Source organism: Pongo pygmaeus, chromosome 1 (genome assembly GCF_028885625.2).
Source record: "Pongo pygmaeus isolate AG05252 chromosome 1, NHGRI_mPonPyg2-v2.0_pri, whole genome shotgun sequence".
In the NCBI taxonomy this organism is placed as follows: domain Eukaryota; kingdom Metazoa; phylum Chordata; class Mammalia; order Primates; family Hominidae; genus Pongo; species Pongo pygmaeus.
In genome coordinates, this window is record NC_072373.2 from 96,297,192 (window position 1) to 96,316,801 (window position 19,610).

Here is a 19,610-nt window from a genome sequence, read left to right on the forward strand (position 1 = left end):
TGGCACTTGAGAGAGTCCTGGAAACTTCTCCCGTAGAGCTGAAGAATTAGACATTGATTTTATTATTATTGTTATTATTATTATTATTTGAGATGAAGTCTCGCTCTGTCACCCAGGATGGAGTGCAGTGACATGATCTTGGCTCACTGCAACCTCTGCCTCCCAGGTTCAAGCGATTGTCCTGCCTCATCCTCCCAACTAGCTGGGATTACAGGCACCCACCACCATGCCTGGCTAATTTTTGTATTTTTAGTAGAGATAGGGTTTCACCATGTTAGCCAAGCTGGTCTCAAACTCCTGACCTCAGGTGATCCGCCTGCCTCACCCTCCCAAAGTGCTGGGATTACAAGCGTGAGCCACCGTGCCCGGCCAAGAATTAGATGTTTATATTCACTTTTGTGGTTCTTATTATATTTCTAGGAAATTTCCAACTTGGCCAGATCTATAGATGTGGAACTGCTCCTGGTAGATGATGTAACTGTAGTGCCTGAGAATGCCACCGTTTATAACCACCCTGATGTAAAGGTAGAAGCTGTATGAGTCTAGTTAAATGGAATTATATTGGAGGGGAAGTTATTAAAATTAATAGCATAACAATTAAAAAGCTCACTTATGTGTTGAAAATAATTGATACATATATGTAAAACACATATATAATAGTTGCACTGTCCTTAAAAATTGTACTTTAATAATTGTATTTTGTCTTTTGTCTATTCACTTTAATCTTTTTAGCCCATATTCTTTCTTAGGTAGGTAGAAATTATTTCCTTTGAGCTATTTATAAACTGAAGCAAACAGAATATTGTTTGTCTGATTTTTCCATAGGAAATGTTTAACCTTGTGGAAGGATCTGGTTATTTTTTAGTCAACAGCAGTGAGCAGGGTGTTGTCACCATCACTTACATGGAAGCAGAAAGCTCTGTTGAGGTGAGCTCTAGAGACAGTCCCAGATTGATGGTCTCAGGCCAAAGCTCATTCTGAGGAGATTGGAAAAATTCCATTTTGTGTCTAAAACTTGTTACAGAAGTAACATTTTCCTTTCTTTCTTTCTTTAACCTGTATAGATTCTTCAACCAAAAGGGAGCGCTTTTTTTGCTTCTAGTTGAACAGAGACAGTATAAGAGATCTCAGAAGATTCCCGTTAAAAGAAGTTTCATTTTTATAAGTTTCAAAGCACACATCTGTGTAGATACTTAAATATTTAAATATACTATTGACTTTATTTATTTATTTATTTATTTATTATTTATTTATTGAGATGGAGTCTCACTCTGTTGCCTGGGCTGGAGTGCAGTGGTGCGATCTCAGCTCACTGCAACCTCCACCTCCCAGGTTCAAGCAATTCTTCTGCCTCAGCCTCCTGAGTAGCTGGGATTACAGGAGCCCACCACCATGTCTGGCTAATTTTTGTATTTTTAGTAGAGATAGCGTTTTACCATGTTGGCCAGGCTGATCTTGAACTCTTGACCTCAAGTGATCTGCCCAAAGTGCTAGGATTGCAGGTGTGAGCCACTGTGCCAGGCTACTATTGACTTTGCAACATGAATATATGATCTTTTCAGCCAGGACATGACAACTCAAAACATTAACCTAACTCCATAGTCAGTATGCCAAAGGATTTGTTTTTAGTTGATTTATAGTAATAAAAATAATACCATATATTAATATATGTATATAGTTCCTTTCTAAGAGCTTAAAGTAATTTAACTTACCCTAGTCATAATATATGTTTTAAAAAGGGAAGACTGAGGTACAAATGATGTGAAAAGAACATGCTATTGTGCAGGAACTGTAGCACAAAGAAAGAAAAAACGGTGTTAGTTGGCCTAATGCTTTCTCCCCCTACTAGTGATTGTGGCATAAATGCACGCAATTTTTCTTCATGACATCCTCGCCCTATTCATAATTGAGAAGCTGAATACGTATGTTGGATTCTGCTTGAATTCAATCAACATAAATTCTGCTCTTTACTATTTGTTTTTGTTTCATTTTGTTTGGTAGAAATAGGGTCTCACTCTGTTGCTCAGGATGGAGTGTGTGGCATGATCATAGCTCACTGTAGCCTTGAACTCTTAGATTCAAGTGATCCTCCCACCTCAGCCTCCTGAGTAGCTGGGATTATAGGTGTGTGCCACCATGCCCAGCTAATTTTTTTTTTTTTTTTTTTTTTTGAGACGAGGTCTCACTCTGTTTCCCAGGCTGAAGTGCAGTGGCACAATCTCAACTCACTGCATCCTCAACCTCCCAAGTTCAAGTGATCCTCCCTCAGCCTCCTGAGTAACTGGGACTACAGGATGGACCACCGTGCCCAGCTAATTTTTGTTTTGTTTTGAGTAAAGACAGGGTTTCACCATGTTGCCCAGGCTTGTCTCAAACTCCAGGGCTCAAGCAATCCTCTTGCCTCAGCCTCTCAAAGTGCTGGGATTACAGGCATGTGCCACCACACCCAGCCTTGCTAATTTTTTTAAAAAAGTTTTTATAGAGACCAGGATTTTGCTTTGTTCCCCAGGCTGTTCTTGAACTCCTGGGCTCAAGTGATCCTCCTGCCTCGGCCTCCCAAAGTGCTGGGATTATAGGCGTGGGCCACTGCGCCCAACCTATATTTGTTAAAGTACAGATTTTACCATGATCGGAAACATCACATTAAGTGTACATATTATGCTATGCCTGAATAATGTTACGTGACGTCTGAGAGTCCCCAGTTCAAAGAAAGCAAGATGTTGTCTATTCTGCTTTGGGTGAAAATAGTTGCTTTGAGTATGCTTGGAGCATGTTTGCTTCTTTATCCAGCTACCATCTTCTTACTTCTAGTTAGTTCCATTACATCCTGGATTTCTTACCTTGGAGGTCTATGATCTTTGTTTGGCTTTCTTGGGTCCAGCAACAGCCCACCTCAGGGTGTCAGACATACAAGAGCTGGAGCTTGATCTGATTGAGAAGGTGAGACATGTTTGCTTTATCTCAGAAATTAAGTAAGCCTTATTCTCACTCCCCAGCATTCCTTAATATAGTCTCTGCTCAGCTACTGTGTGTGTATACCAGGACATCTGGTAATGTTAATGGAAATACCTGCCCTTAAAGAACAACATTTCAACATTAAACAGATGAAGATAAATAGACTGTTAAAAAACAACTTAAAACAATACACATAGATTAAGCTTATTTGATTGAAGGCTGACCAGGATCATTTAGCATGAAAGAAAAAAAAAAGTACACTGCCCTCTAAGAGTTAGACTGCCATTGGTGAATGAGACACCTTTACTAAAATCTTTTTCTTTTTAACTACTAGGTTGAAATAGACAAAACTGTGTTAGTGACTGTGAGGGTTCTTGGCTCTTCCAAACGCCCATTCCAAAATAAATACTTCAGAAACATGGAACTCAAACTGCAGTTGGCTTCTGCCATTGTCACCCTGACGTAAGTACCATTTCAATACTTCCTTCCCACTACGCATATCATAAGACTCTCCCTCCTAGTAACCTGGTCAGCTTTCCCTTAGATTATTTCAGATTTTCTCCATTCCTTTTTTGTTAGAATACATTTCAGCCCATACTCTCTTCCCATATTCAACTCTCTACAAAATACCCATTTGAGCCTGGCGTGAGGGTACATGCCTGTAGTCCCAGCTACTCAGGAGGCTAGGGCAGGAGACTCACTTGAGCCTAGGAGTTGGAGGCTCTAGCGCACTATAATATAATATTGCCTGTGAATAGCCACTGCACTCCAGCCTGGGCAACATAGCAAGGCCTACATCTCTTAAAATACACACACACACACACACACACACACACACACACACACATTCGAGGTCCTCAGATGCCTTGTTTGGGGGCTAAGGTCATATGCCATTAATATTTCCATTTTCTGAAACCTCTCCTTGGATGATATCTTTTGAGGGTGCTTCAGGCTAGAGGACCCTTCAAAAATATATTTAGAGGCAGAGATACTGGTATTCCCCTCTGAGAAAGGAGAAATTCAGGAATTTCAGGCAATTTAGTATTTGCAATTTTACCAGTCTATTTTTATATTGCCCTTATTCCTCTGGAGCCTTAGAACAAATTTTTGCCTCTCAGGAGCCTTCCACCATTCGCTTGAAATTTGTCTTCACTCTGGAAATTTATTTTCTGGCAATTCCTCCTAACCAGAGTTAAAATGAGCAGAAAATGTTAAGCACCTTGGAAAGATGCACCACTGGCCACTTTCAGAACCTAATCTTGGCCACGCGTGGTGACTCATGCTGCAATCCCAGCATGATGGGAGGCTGTGGCAGGAGGATTGCTTGAATCCAAAATTCAAGACCAGCCTGGGCAACACAGTGAGACCCTGGCTCTACAAAAAATAAGAAAATTAGCCAGGCATGGTGGTATGTGCCTGTAGTCCATTACTCAGGAAGCTGAGGTGGGAGGATACCTTGAGTCTGGAAGGTTGAGGCTGCGATGAGCTGAGATCATGCCACTGCACTCCAGCCTGGGCGACAGAGTAAGACCCTGTCTTGAAACAAAACAAAAATCTTTCTCACTTGAAAATACATGGGTTTTTGCAGGCCAATGGAGGAACAGGATGAATACTCTGAAAATTATATTCTTCGAGCTACCACTATTGGGCAAACCACACTTGTGGCTATTGCCAGGGACAAGATGGGAAGAAAATACACGTCAACTCCTCGGCACATTGAAGTAAGGAAATTATCTCATCCAAAATTTGTACTTTTTCTTGCTTAACATCATTTGTCTTTTTCTGTTAGTTTATACAAGTTAAAAATCATTTGACTGGCTGGGCACAGTGGCTCACACCACCGTGTGAGCACTTTGGGAGGCTGAGGTGGGAACATCACTTAAACCCAGGAGTATGAAACCACCCTGGGCAACATAGAGAGACTCTGTCTCTACAAAAATAAAAATAAAATAAATAAATTAGCCAGACACGGTGGTGTGCCTGTAGTTCCAGCTACTCAAGAGGCTAGAGTAGGAGGATCACTTGAGCCCTGGAGGTTGAGGCTGCAGTGAGCTGTGATTGTGCCATTGCACTCCAGCCTGAGTGACAGAGAGAGACCCCGTCTCAAGAAAAAAAAATCATTTGACTGAAAAAAAGAATAGCGTCTAACTCTTGCACAACATGCAGTATTTTGGGGTTTTGTTTCTCTGTATAAAACAGTTCTTATAGAAAATTTGGAAAAACATGTGTAGTGGTGCATGCTGTGGTCCCAGCTACTTGGGAGACTGAAACAGGAGTGTCACTTGAGCCCAGGAGGAGTTCCAGGCTGTAATGAGCCATGATCGTGCCACTGCACTTCAGTCTGGGTGACAGAATGATACCCTGTCTCTTAAAAAAAGAAAAGAAAAGAAAATTTGGAAAGCACAAATTTTAAAGATGTTAAATGAAAAATCACCTGTAATTTCACTACTTAGAGGCAACCATTGTTTTTTTGTTTTTTTTTTGTTTGAAACAGAGTCTCGCTCTGTTGCCCAGGCTGGAGTGCAATGGCGCAATCTCGGCTCAGTGCAACCTCTGCCTTCCGGGTTCAAGCGATTCTCCTGCCTCAGCCTCCTGAGTAGCTGGAATTACAGGTGTGAGACACTGTGCCAGCTCAGCTGTTCTACTTTTATATGTGTTCAAAAAAAAGAAAGTTAACTGTAAACATAATTTTAATGGTCACTTTTACTCTAGTGAGTGGATATATAACTTAAGTATTCCCACTTAAATACTTTTAAATTTTTTGCTATTACAAATAAAATTACATATCTTTGTGTGTAACTTTTTTGTATGTAATTAAGAGTTTTCCTGAGAATAAGATCATGATGGGCTGGGTTTGGTGGCTCATGCCTGTAATCCCAGCACTTTGAGAGGTTGATGCAGGAGCATGACGTGAGCCTAGGAGTTTGAGACCACCCTGGGTAACATAGGGAGACCCCATCTCTGCAAAAAATTAAGAAATTAGTCAGGCATGGCCAGGCGTGGTAGCTCACGCCTGTAATCCCAGCACTTTGGGAGGCTGAGGCAGGTGGATCACCTGAGGTTAGGAGTTTGAGACCAGCCTGGCCAACATGGTGAAACCTCATCTCTACTAAAATACAAAATATTAGCTGGGCATGGTGGCAGGTGCCTGTAATCCCAGCTACTTGGGAGGCTGAGGCAGGAGAATCGCTTGAACCTGGGAGGTGAAGGTTGCAGTGAGCCGAGGTCTCGCCACTGCACTCCAGCCTGGGTGACAGAGCAAAACTCCGTCTCAAAAAAGAGAGAGAGAGAGAGAGAGAGAGGGAGAGGGAGAGGGGGAGAGAGAGAGAGAGAGAGAGAGAGAGAGGAGAAGAGAAAAGAAAAGAAAAGAAAAGAAAGAGAAGGAAAGGAAAGAAAGAAATTAGTCAGGCATGGTGGTGCACACTTCTGGTCCCAGCCACTCAGGAGGCCAAAGCAAGAGGATTGCTTGAACCCAGGAGTTCAAGGCTGCAGTGAGCTGTGATCATGCCACTGCACTTCAGCATGGGCAACAGAGCAAGACTCTGTCTAAACAAAAAAAAAAAAAAGAAATTTAAATGACCATGATATGTTATAAAATTGACTCTAGTTAGTTACTGTTGTCCTTTTGGTTTTCTCCTTCAAGGTGTTTCCTCCATTCAGACTTCTTCCAGAGAAAATGACACTGATTCCAATGAACATGATGCAGGTGAACTTACAGGCAGAAAAATAAGATTTACCTTTTCTCCTTACCTCTCTCTCTCTCTCTCTCTCACACACACACACACACCCCTCTTCCTATTGAACTCTTATTTACTGTCACCCAAGTACTACTGGATCTGATAAAGAACAAGATTAGTATTTTCCCTGACCTATGATGTACATCATATAAAAATTCTCTTGGAATCCCATGGATCATTTGCAGTACTTCCATTTCTTCTGCATTTGAGTTAATATGGGATATGTTGTTCAAGAAATGGGGGAAGATGAAGAAGTCAAGTTGCTTGGACAAAATGTTGGGAAAAGAGACATGATTTCTCCCTCATGTTCTAGGCATTCAATGGTATATTTAAATTCCAGGTAATGTCTGAAGGTGGCCCCCAGCCCCAATCCATCATTCACTTCTCCATCAGTAATCAGACCGTGGCTGTTGTTAATAGGAGGGGGCAAGTTACAGGGAAGATGGTTGGCACAGCTGTGGTTCATGGCACCATCCAGACAGTAAATGAAGATACTGGCAAAGTCATTGTGTTTTCTCAGGTATTGGTTATTTGCTCTGCTCTGCTTCTACTCTTCTATTGAGGAACCATACTGGGGGAGATGGGGAGGCAGTGGTAATGAGGAGGGTGTCAGCAGCCCGGGAAAAGCCTTTTAGTGCCCCCACCTGGCATTCTGTCAACCAGGCATGGAAAATGTCATCTTTGGTGAAAACCCCACAGAGTACTTGGCACTGTTATAAGATATGGTCCCCATCCTTAAAGAATGCTTTGAAGAAGAGAAAAACAAATATGTCTATCTAATAAGTTTTTTCCAAATGTTTGTAATACATAACAATGTATGTACTTATGGGGTACATTGCCAAGACCAGCTCGGTTGTGGAGACCCTAACCCAACGGCGCTAGAGGAATTAAAAACACACACACAGAAATATAGAGTGTGGAGTGGGAAATCAGGGGGCTGACAGCCTTCAGAGCTGAGAGCCATGAACAGAGATTTACCCACATATTTATTGACAGCAAGCCAGTGATAAGCATTGGTTCTATAGATTATAGATTAACTAAAAGCATTCCTAATGGGAAACAAAGGGATGGGCTTTGGCTAATTATCTGCAGCAGGAACATGTCCTTAGGGCACAGATCGCTCATGCTACTGTTTGTGGCTTAGGAATGCCTTAAGTGGTTTTCCGCCCTGGGTGGGCCAGGTGTTCCTTGCCCTCATTCTGGTAAACCCACAACCTTCAGCGTGGGCGTCATGGCCATCACGAACATATCACAGTGCTGCAGAGATTTTGTTTATGGCCATTTTTGGGGCCAGTTAGTGGCCAGATTTGGGGGCCTGTTCCCAACATGTTCCCCCTTTTTATTTTTGCAAGACAATAAAAGCAAAGGCGGCTTTATCATGGTGAGCTACTTCTCGCAGAAGTCAGGATCTGCATCTGCAGACTATACAAAGACAAACAACACAGATTAAAAGCACAATCATCATTGAAATCACAGAGCCTCCAAGTGTTTTTATCCATGTTAACAGGTTACTAGCTGCTAATCTGTCTGCAGCTCCTTCAAGTACTCCAGTTCCTGGCATTAAGGTCAGGTGTGCCTGGGATGCTTTAAATATTTGTTCTTTTAATTTTGCAATATCCAAAGACGAGTTTGCAGAGTGTCCTTCTAGATGCTTTTTTATTCTTTCCCGAATTTGGATCTTATTAAGAGCCATTAATAGTTTCCACAAGTCCTTATGTTTAGCCCCTAGAGCGGGCCATATCATTTGAGGTTGAAGTGCCACTATACTGCCACGTTTCCAGATAACAGGAACTCTTGCCATACTTCTTATCATTTCTACCATCTGACCATTTTGTTCAAACCAGCTGAACATAGTGTGGCTGTGGCACACAGACTGGGAGGTGCAATTCATGCTAAACATCCCCTTTGGGGACCAAACAATAATGATTCCATAGGAATCATTGTGCAGCATCTCTGCCTGTTCTGCAGTGCAATCTTCCCAAACAAGTACATTCATTATTTCTGGCCAGGTTCAGTTCTGTTTACAAATAGGTTTTTGAGGGCGGTATGCCTCAATTAGAGGAGCAGATTTATTATGGTAAATACTGAGATCAGAAAGCATGTGTAACTGCATCATAGAGTGATTACATCCAGGCATTATTGCCAGCCAAGATTGATAAATATGCCCAATAAGTATAATTGTTCTCTGTGTCAGCCCTTGTTAGGAATACTCACAGCAATGGTGATCACCACTATCATAGCTATTGTTAAATTACTCATTGTGACTGGTTGTCCCACTTTCCTCAGGTTTTCTTCCTCCATCTTTGACAGCTTCTTGATCTGTCCCCGGGTAGGTGGCTGTGTTCGACGGTTGTTGCTCATGACAGTTGGGGTCCTCCTGAGCATCAGTCTCGACATGGCTGCAACCAGGGGATCTTCGGGTTTCTCCGAGAATCTCTTCTTCAGCATCTGGCTCATGACAAGGTTTCAGGTGTCCTGATGGTATCCAAATCGGCTGTTGATTTAGTCCAGGAGAAACACAAGCATAACCTCTACCCCAAGTTATTATTTTATCTATTTCCCAACTTTTTGTTAACGGATCTCTCTACCAAACCAATTGTTCTGCTTCTGTCTTTGCAGCTGGTTTCTGTAGATGCTGTTCAGCTGCTGATAGCATCTGGCCTTTAGGCAGGCTCAAAAAATGTAAAGTCAATAATGCTAGATTCAGTTGCATACGGGTGTCCCGTAGTCCCTGTTTCTCCCCTTTTGCTTTTGCAACTGCTATTTTAGGGAGAGGTTCATTCTTTCCACTATGGCTTGTCCTTGAGAATTATATGGGATACCAGTAATGTCTTTAATATTCCATATAGAGAAAAATGTAGCTAGAGCTTGGCTACTATAGCCTGGGGCATTATCTGTTTTAATAGAAGCTGGAATGCCCATCACCACGAAACACTGCAAAAGGTGGCGTTTAACAGAGGCAGAAGACTCTCTTGATTGGCATGTAGCCCAGACAAAGTGAGAAAAGGTGTCCACACATACATGTACATAAGCTAGTCTCCCAAACGAGGGAACATGTGTGACATCCATTTTCCAAAGAGAATTAGTTTTCAATCCTCGAGGATTAACTCCTCCTGTAAAAGATGAGAAATGTACCATTTGGCAAGTTAGGCATCGCTGGATAATAGTTTTAGCTTCTTTCCAGGTAATGCTGTATCTGCGCTTTGCAACCAGAGACATTAACATGGGTTAAATTGTGAAAGTGTCGGCCAGGCACGGTGGCTCACACCTGTAATCCCAGCACTTTGGGAGGCTGAGGCGGGTGGATAATGATGTCAGGAGATCGAGGCCATCCTGGCTAACACAGTGAAACCCCGTCTCTACTAAAAATAAAAAAAAAATTAGCCAGGTGTGGTAGTGGGTGCCTGTAGTCCCAGTTACTTGGGAGGCTGAGGCAGGAGAATGGCGTGAACCCAGGAGGTGGAGCTTGCAGTGAGCCAAGATCACGCCACTGCACTCCAGCCTAGGCAACAGAGCAAGACTCCATCTCAAAAAAAAAAAAAATTGTGAAAATATCTAGCATTATATATTGTAGTAGCAACTAGGCGATCAGCCATTTGATTCCCTTCAGTTAAAGGTCCTGGAAGAGGTATATGAGCCCTAATGTGAGTGATGTAAAAAGGGTGCAGTCTACTCCTAACTGCTATTTGCAATTGGGTAAACAAAGTCATCAGTTGCTCATCAGTGTGGAATTGTAGCTGAGCATTTTCAACTAACTGTGTAGAATGAACCACATATGAAGAATTGGAACTCACATTAGTAGGCATATCAAAAGCAGTCAATACCTCAATTACAGCTACAAGCTCTGCTTTTTGAGCTGAAGTATAGGGCATCTGAAAAACTTTACCTTTTGAGCCAGAATAAGAAGCTTTACCATTATTAGACCCATCTGTGAAGACATTTTCAGCACCTCCAATTGGTTTAAATTTAGTTATTTTAGGGAGAATCCAATTAGTTAATTTCAAAAATTGAAATAATTTTGTTTCAGGAAAATGATTATTGAGAATACCCACAAAATCAGCTAAATGGGTTTGCCAAGTAAGACTATTTATAAAAGCTTGCTGTATTTATGCCTTCATGAGAGGGACAATAATTTTTCTGGGATCCCTCTCCCTCTCCCTCTCCCTCTCCCCCCTTTCTTCGGTCTCCCTCTCCTTCTTTTTTCGGTCTCCCTCTGTTGCCAAGACTGGACTCTACTGCCGTGATCTCGGCTTGCTGCAACCTCCCTGCCTCGGGCTCCTGTGATTCTCCCGCCTCGGCCTGCCCAGTGCCTGGGATTGCAGGCACGCGCCGCCACGCCTGACTGGTTTTTGTATTTTTGGTGGAGACGGGGTTTCGCCTTGTTGACCGGGCTGGTCTCCAGCTCCTGGCCTCGAGTGATCTGCCCGCCTCGGCCTCCCGAGGTGCTGGAATTGCAGATGGAGTCTCGCTCACTCAATGCTCAATGTTGCTCAGGCTGGAGTGCAGTGGCATGATCTCAGCTGGCTGCAACCTCCACCTCCCAGCCGCCTGCCTTGGCCTCCTAAAGTGCTAAGATTACAGCCTCTGCCCCGCCACCACCCCATCTAGGAAGTGAGGAGCGTCTCTGCCTGGCCACCCATCATCTGGGATGTGAGGAGCGCCTCTGCCTGGCCGCCATCCCATATAGGAAGTGAGGAGCGTCTCTGCCCGGCCGCCATCCCATATAGGAAGTGAGGAGCGTCTCTGCCCGGCCGCCCATCGTCTGGGATGTGAGGAGCGCCTCCGCCCGGTCGCCCCTTCTGGGAAGTGAGGAGCGCCTCTGTCTGGTCGCCCCGTCTGGGAGGTGAGGAGCGCCTCTGCCCAGCCGCCACCCCATCTGGGAGGAAGTGAGGAGCGCCTCTGCCCAGCCGCCCCGTCTGGGAAGTGAGGAGCGCCTCTACCCGGCCACCCCGTCTGGACAGTGAGGAGCGCCTCTGCCTGGCTGCCCTGTCTGGGAAGTGAGGAGCGCTTCTGCCTGGCCGCCCCGTCTGGGAGATGAGGAGCGCCTCTGCCCGGCCGCCCAACATCTGGGAAGTGAGGAGGGCCTCTGCCCCGCCGCCCCGTCTGGGAGGTGAGGAGCGCCTCTGCCCGGCCGCCACCCCGTCTGGGAGGAAGTGAGGAGCACCTCTGCCCAGCCGCCCCGTCTGGGAGATGAGGAGCACCTCTGCCCGGCCGCCCCATCTGGGAGGTGAGGAGCGCCTCTGCCTGACCGCCACCCTGTCTGGGAGGAAGTGAGGCCTGCCTCTGCCTGGCCGCCCCATCTGGGAAGTGAGGAGCGCCTCTGCCCCGCCGCCCCGTCTGGGAAGTGAGGAGCGCCTCTGCCTGGCCGCCCCATCTGGGAAGTGAGGAGCGCCTCTGCCCCGCCGCCCCGTCTGGGAGGTGAGGAGCGCCTCTGCCCGGCCGCCACCCCGTCTGGGAAGTGAGGAGTGCCTCTGCCTGGCCGCCCCATCTGGGAAGTGAGGAGCGCCTCTGCCCGGCCGCCCCATCTGGGAAGTGAGGAGCGCCTCTACCCGGCCGCCCCATCTGGGAGGTGAGGAGCGCCTTTGCCTGGCCACCCTCTCTAGGAAGTAAGGAGCACCTCTGCCTGGCCGCCCTGTCTGGGAGGTGAGGAGCGCCTCTGCCTGGCCGCCCGTCTGAGAGGTGAGGAGCGCCTCTGTCTGGCTGCCACCCCGTCTGTGAGGAAGTGAGGAGCGCCTCTGCCCGGCCACCCCGTCTGGGAGTGAGGAGCGCCTCTGCCCGGCTGCCCCGTCTGGGAGATGAGGAGCGCCTCTGCCCGGCCACCCCATCTGGGAGGTGAGGAGCGCCTCTGCCCGGCCGCCACCCCGTCTGGGAGGAAGTGAGGAGCGCCTCTGCCCGGCCACCCCGTCTGGGAAGTGAGGAGCGCCTCTGCCCGGCCACCCTCTCTGGGAAGTCAGGAGCGCCTCTGCCCGGCCGCCCTGTCTGGGAGGTGAGGAGCGCCTCTGCCCGGCTGCCCATCTGAGAGGTGAGGAGCGCTTCTGCCTGGCTGCCACCCCATCTGGGAGGAAGTGAGGAGCGCCTCTGCCCGGCCGCCCCGTCTGGGAGGTGAGGAGCGCCTCTGCCCGGCCGCCCCGTCTGGAAGGTGAGGAGCGCCTCTGCCCGGCCGCCCCGTCTGGGAGGTGAGGAGCGCCTCTGCCCGGCCGCCCCGTCTGGGAGGTGAGGAGCGCCTCTGCCCGGCCGCCCTGTCTGGGAGGTGTACCCAACAGCTCCGAAGAGACAGCGACCATCGGGAGCGGGCCATGAGGATGATGGCGGTTTTGTTGAAAAGAAAGGGAGGAAGTGTGGGGAAAGGAAGGAGAGATCTGATTGTTGCTGTGTCTGTGTAGAAAGAGGTGGGCATAGGAGACTCCATTTTGTTCTGACTGGGAGAAATTCTCCTGTCTTGGGATGCTGTTGATCTATGGCCTTTCCCCCAGCCCCCTGCTCTCTGAAACATGTGCTGTGTCAGCTCAGGGTTAAATGGATTAAGGGCGGTGCAAGATGTGCTTTGTTAAACAGATGCTTGAAGGCAGCATGCTCTTTAAGAGTCATCACCACTCCCTAATCTCAAGTACCCAGGGGCACAAACACTGCAGAAGGCCGCAGGGACCTCTGCCTAGGAAAACCAGAGACCTTTGTTCATGTGTTTATCTCCTGACCTTCTCTCCACTATTATCCTATGACCCTGCCATATCCCCCTCTCCGGGAAACACCCAAGAATGATCAATAAATACTTAAAAAAAAAAAAAAAAAAGACAGGAGAAAAGGGAGAAAGCAAAAAGTTGGAAAGAAACAGAAGTAAGATAAATAGCTAGATGACCTTGGCACCACCACCTGGCCCTGGTGGCTAAAATAATAATAATAATATTAACCCCTGACCAAAACTACTGGTGTTATCTGTAAATTCCAGACATTGTATGAGAAAGTACTGTAAAACTTTTTGTTCTGTTAGCTGAAAAAAAAAATAATTATAATAACAATTTTTCTGGGATCATATCCATGTAATTTGACAATCTGAGTTCTCCCATTTCCTATCATAGGTAGCAATTTGATCCAAATAAGGAGTTAGAGTCTGTGAATTAGCATGTGGAAGAAAAAGCCATTCTACTAAGTCCTGCTCTTGGACAATAACACCAGTAGGTGAATGCTGAGTTGAAAAAATTAGCAAATCTAGTAGAGTCTTCTCTGGATCTATTCTATTTATTTGAGCTTTATGGACTTGCTTTTCAATCAGCTGTAACTCTGCCTCAGCCTCTTTTGTTAATTGTCGAGGGCTGGTGAGACTAGGATCTCCTCTAAGGATAGAAAATAGATTACTCATGGCAAGGTAGGAATGCCTGGAGCAGGTTGTATCCAATTAATGTCCCCTGGTAATTTTTGAAAGTCATTTAATGTTTTCAATTGATCCCTACGTATGGTTACTTTCTGTGGCACCATTATAGTGTCATTTACTAAGGTCCCTAAGTAGGAGTAAGGAGTAGTAGTCTGAATTTTGTCAGGAGCTATAATTAAACCAGCACAAGAAATCAAATTTTGTAAATGATCATAACATTGGGGTAATATTTCTCGAGTGGGGGCAGCACAAAGTATATCATCCATATAATGAATAATGTAATACTGTGAAAATTTTTTATGAGTAGGTTCAATTGCTTGCCCTACATACGTCTGGCAAATTGCTGGACTGTTTAACATGCCTTCCGGCAACACTTTCCAATGAAAATGCTTAGCAGGCTGCAGGTTGTTTACTGCAGGAATTGTAAATGCAAACCATTCACAGTCTTGCTAAGCTAAGGGGATAGTAAAGAAACAGTCTTTTAAATCTATGACATTAAAGGCCAGTTTTTTGGAATCATAGCAGGAGAAGGCAGTCCTGGCTGTAATGCCCCCATAGGTTGTATAACTGAATTAATGACTCTAAGATCTGTCAGCATTCTCCATTTACCTGATTTTTTCTTAATAACAAAGACTGGAGAATTCCAAGGGGAAAATGTTGGAGCTATGTGTCCTTTTTCTAATTGTTCAATAACTAAGTCCTCTAAAGCCTCCAGTTTCTCTTTACTTAGCAGCCATTGTTCTATCCAAATTGGCTTATCTGTTAACCATTTTAAAGGTATAGATTCTGGAGGCTTAACAATGGCTGCCATCAAAAATGATACCCTAACCCTTGGCAGGAACTTTTTCTTTCCGTTTGAAGCGGTTCCTTCAAACCTTGCAAATATTTTTCTAGTCCCATACTAGGGACATACCCTATTTCATGCATCATATGTTGACTTTGAGGGCTATATAATTGCTCTGGAATTAGAACTTGTGCACCCCATTGTTGTAATAAATCTCTTCTCCATAAATTTATAGGTACAGAAGTTATAATTGGTTGAATAGTCCCAGGTTGTCCATTGGGCCCTTCACAATGCAAAATATCACTACTTTGATACACTTCAGGGGCTTTACCAACTCCAAATATGTTAAATTGAGTGGGTTGAATTGGCCACACAGACGGCCAGTGCTCTAGAGAAATGATTGAAATGTCCACTCCTGTATCTACCAAACCTTTAAATTTCTTTCCCTGAATAGTTATTTCACAGGGTGGATGTTTATCAGTAGTTTGATTCACCCAGTAAGCTGCTTTGCTTTGTTTATTTGTGCTTCCAAATCCTCTTGTTTTTCACTTTTCCCCATTTCCACATACAGCACAATCAGGAGCTGTGCTATACGCTCTCCTGGCTCTGCTTTCCAGGGAACGAAGTAGATATAACAATTTGAATTTCCCCACTGTAATCTGAATCAAGGACTCCTGTATGTACTTGCACTCTTTTTAAATTTAAACTAGATCTACCTAGAAGTAATCCTATCGTCCCCGCTGGCAAGGGTCCACAGACTCCTGTAGGTACTTTTTGTGGGGGCTCCCCAGGCAGAAGACTCACAGCTTTTGTGCAGCATAAATCTACTGCGGCATTACCAGCTGTGGTGGGGGACAGACATTGTACAGTGGTGAGGGAGTGGCCTGAGCCGGAAATGCCCTGGTTTGGAATGGGGCCTGGGGCAGGCCCCTCATGGCATTTCCCAAAATCGGTTTCCCATCTTTATCAAACTTAGAGTGACACTGATTAGCCCAGTGTTTTCCTTTTTTACACTTCAGGCATACACCTGGCTCATACTGATTGTTAGCCTGTTTAAACTCTTTAAGTATTTTAAAAGGAAAAAGCTCAAACATAGCTATAGTATTTCCTTGTGGATCTGGGGGGTGTATCCTAACAGGGAACTGCCAAGCCGCTATATCACCCTCTCTTCTAGCTTGCTGGATTCCTGCCTGAATAGAACTGAGAGCGGTTGCTTGAGGCGCTGCTTGAACAGTCACTGGGGCAACTACTTTTTGTCCAGTGTCCTCCGGAAAAGAAAGATCTGGAGGGTCAGGCCACTCTTTTTCTTCAAAATAAGGAGGGGGTGCAGAAGGATAGGGATGAACCTCTTCCTCCTTTGCCACCTTAGCTTTAGCTGGCAAACAAACCTGCTCTGTCACCTCTTCTGTTATTTCAATATACTTTCCTTCCTCCTCATCATCAGTGTGAAAAGATTCCAAGGTGGAACAAACAAGAGCCCACACTTGTTCCATTGTTACCCTGATGCTTCCAAGCTCCCCTTCTTACTCACCACGGGGATTGCTTAAGAGTACTCAGGTGTCCTCCAGCTTAGTTCCACGTTCTCCAACCGTCGCTCCGGTGACCCTTTGACCTGGGTTGGAGCCCCACGTATGGGCACCACTTGCCGAGATCAGCTTGGTCGTGGAGACCCTAACCCAGTGGCACTAGAGGAATTAAAGACACACACACAGAAATATAGAGTGTGGAGTGGGAAATCAGGGGGCTGGCAGCCTTCAGAGCTGAGAGCCATGAGCAGAGATTTACCCACATATTTATTGACAGCAAGCCAGTGATAAGCATTGGTTCTATAGATTATAGATTAACTAAAAGCATTCCTTATGGGAAACAAAGGGATGGGCTTTGGCTAGTTATCTGCAGCAGGAACATGTCCTTAAGGCACAGATTGCTCATGCTATTGTTTGTGGCTTAGGAACACCTTAAGCAGTTTTCCGCCCTGAGTAGGCCAGGTGTTCCTTGTCCTCATTCTGGTAAACCCACAACCTTCAGCGTGGGCATCATGGCCATCACAAACATATCACAGTGCTGCAGAGATTTTGTTTATGACCATTTTTGGGGCCAGTTAGTGCCCAGATTTGGGGGCCTATTCCCAACAGTACATGAGTTATTTTGATATAGGCATACAATGCATATTAACTACATCAGGGTAAATGGGGTATCCACCACCTCAAGCATTTATCCTTTCTGTGTTGCAGACAATCCAATTATACTCTTTTAGTTATTTTTAAATAAACAATAAGTTATTGTTGACTGTAGTCACCGTGCTGTGCTATCAAATACTAGCCCTTTTTCATTCTATCTAACTATATTTTTGTGCCCATTAATCATCCCCATAGCCCCCCTACCCACCCACTACCCTTCCCAGCCTCTGGTAACCATTGTTCTACTTTTTTGTTTGTTTTGAGTCGGAGTTTTGCTCTTGTTGCTCAGGCTGGAGTGCAATGGTGTGACCTAGGCTCACTGCAACCTCCACCTCCTGGATTCAAACGACTCTTCTGCCTCAGCCTCCCAAGTAGCTAAGACTACAGGCACGTGCCACCACGCCCGGCTAATTTTTTATTTTCAGTAGAAATGGGTTTCACCATGTTGGTCAGGCTGGTCTTGAACTCCTAACCTCAAGTGATCCACCCGGTCTCCCAAAGTGCTGGGATTACAGGCGTGAGCCACCATGCACAGCCCATCATTCTATTCTTTATCTCCATGAGTTCAACTGTTTTAATTTTTAGCTCCCATAAATATATAAGTGAGAACATGTGAAGTTTGTCTTTGTCTTTGTATGCCTGGCTTATTTCACTTGACATAATGATCTCTAGTTCCATCCATGTTGTTGCAAATGACAGGATCTCATTCTTTTTATGGCTGAATAGTACTCTGTTGTATATATGTACCACATTTTCTTTATCCATTTGTTTGTTGATGGACACTTAGGTTGGCTCCAAATATTGACTATTGTGAATAGTGCTGCAGTAAGCATGGGTAAGATTTTTTACTGAATGTTAAAAACAATATCAAACTAGTTATCATAAGCATCTCTGTCCACCCCAGAGAAACTCCCTCTTAGCCTAAGCTTGCTCTCCACCCTGTTGAGCAGGATGAAGTACAGATTGAAGTTGTTCAGCTAAGGGCTGTTAGGATCGTTGCACCTGCAACTCGGCTCATCACAGCTACCAAGGTCAGTATGATGGCTCTGTTCAGGGCTCATTATTCTGATAATTGCAACTGGGCAGAATGTATAGCACAATGCCACTATTTATTTTCAGATGCCAGTTTATGTAATGGGAGTAACCAGTACCCAGACCCCTTTCTCCTTCAGCAATGCTAATCCTGGGCTCACATTCCACTGGTCTATGAGCAAAAGGGATGTATTGGATCTAGTGCCCAGGCATTCAGAGGTAAGAATTTACCTGTTTATTGTGCTGTCTTAGGGATCTTGATATTAAATTTATTTTATTTTTTCATAAGTTTCTTTTTGTTTTGAGATGAGGTCTCACTCTGTCCCCCAGGCTGGAGTGCAGTGGTGCGATCTCAGTTCACTGCAACCTCCACCTCCTAGGCGAAAGTGATCCTCCCACCTCAGCCTCCTGAGTAGCTGGGACCACAGGCACATGCCACCATGCCCGGCTAATTTTTTTGTATTTTTTTGTTGAGATGGGGTTTTGCCTTGTTGCCCAGGCTTTTCTTGAGCTCCTGAGCTTAGGTGATCCACCCATCATGACCTCCTAAAGTGCTGGGATTACAGGCGTGAGCCACCATGCTCAGCCTATCGTAAGTTTTAGACTGATTACTCACTCCCTAAACTACACAATATTATTACTTATTTACTTTTCCTACTGTTCTCTGAACTCTGAACTCTGGAAACCTGCAAAGCAATAAAGAATCCAAATTTGAGTATGCAGATAATACTGTATGATTATTTATTTTTATTTTTTTGCTGGAAAGAGCTCTCAAAAGTGATCTTTCTTTTAATATTGTATTTATTAATGTTGTTGTAATGTTGTATTTGTGAGCAGATGACTATGTTAGATGAGTAACACTATGAATATAAAGTATATGCATAGAGTTTAAATATACAATTTTTATTTTTTATCATGTTCAGACACACATTTGATTATATTCATAATCATGGTTGTGCTACATGCTGGGTGATTACATTAATAGTAAGAAAAGCAAATGTGGAGGGCTGTAGGTGGCACTGCTTTGTTTAGCATGCTCCCAGCCCACCCTACTTGGAATTGGGGAAGAACTGGATACTCCATGGGTACCATGGAGCTGTAGTCACCTATCAACTGGGCAGCTGATTCTGGACTGGGTGTCTTATATCAATGACAAATTTAAGAACAGTGATTAATTAAACTGCCCCTCCATGGTTCCCTTTGGTATCTGGTGGTATTGGCTCCTCCCAATTCACTACCTGCTGTGTCTGGAACCATAGAAGACCTCAGGATAGACATCTAGGATATCCACAGTTCAACTTGAGAGTATATTTCTCTGGAAAAAATCTTTGATGTTTTGATGCATATAGTATTAAACCTCACACTGAAACCTGAAAAAGAAAAAAAAAAAAGCAAGTTTGGCAGAAACTATGTAAAGTTTGCTGCCGACAAATTTTACGTAAATGAAACTCACCCAAGGTGGTCTGAGTACAGTGGCAACCAGCTAGGTCTGGGTTTTACCTTAGGAAAAAGGACATGGGGCCGTGATACCCAGTAGGTCACAATTCAGTGCT

General features: G+C 44.8%; 1 protein-coding gene across 2 annotated transcripts in view; it reads left to right on the forward strand.

Annotated features, from left to right (window-relative positions):
• The window catches only part of NUP210L (nucleoporin 210 like), a 163,136-nt gene that overhangs the window by 92,777 nt on the left and 50,749 nt on the right, over positions 1-19,610 (forward strand). For both annotated transcript variants that reach the window (XM_054461107.1, XM_054461097.1), the window contains exons 19-27: positions 421-525; positions 826-927; positions 2,812-2,940; positions 3,290-3,417; positions 4,544-4,676; positions 6,599-6,661; positions 7,033-7,212; positions 17,976-18,056; positions 18,145-18,276. In XM_054461107.1, coding sequence (XP_054317082.1) covers positions 421-525; positions 826-927; positions 2,812-2,940; positions 3,290-3,417; positions 4,544-4,676; positions 6,599-6,661; positions 7,033-7,212; positions 17,976-18,056; positions 18,145-18,276 — 1,053 coding nt within the window. The remainder of the gene's footprint in view (positions 1-420; positions 526-825; positions 928-2,811; positions 2,941-3,289; positions 3,418-4,543; positions 4,677-6,598; positions 6,662-7,032; positions 7,213-17,975; positions 18,057-18,144; positions 18,277-19,610) is intronic.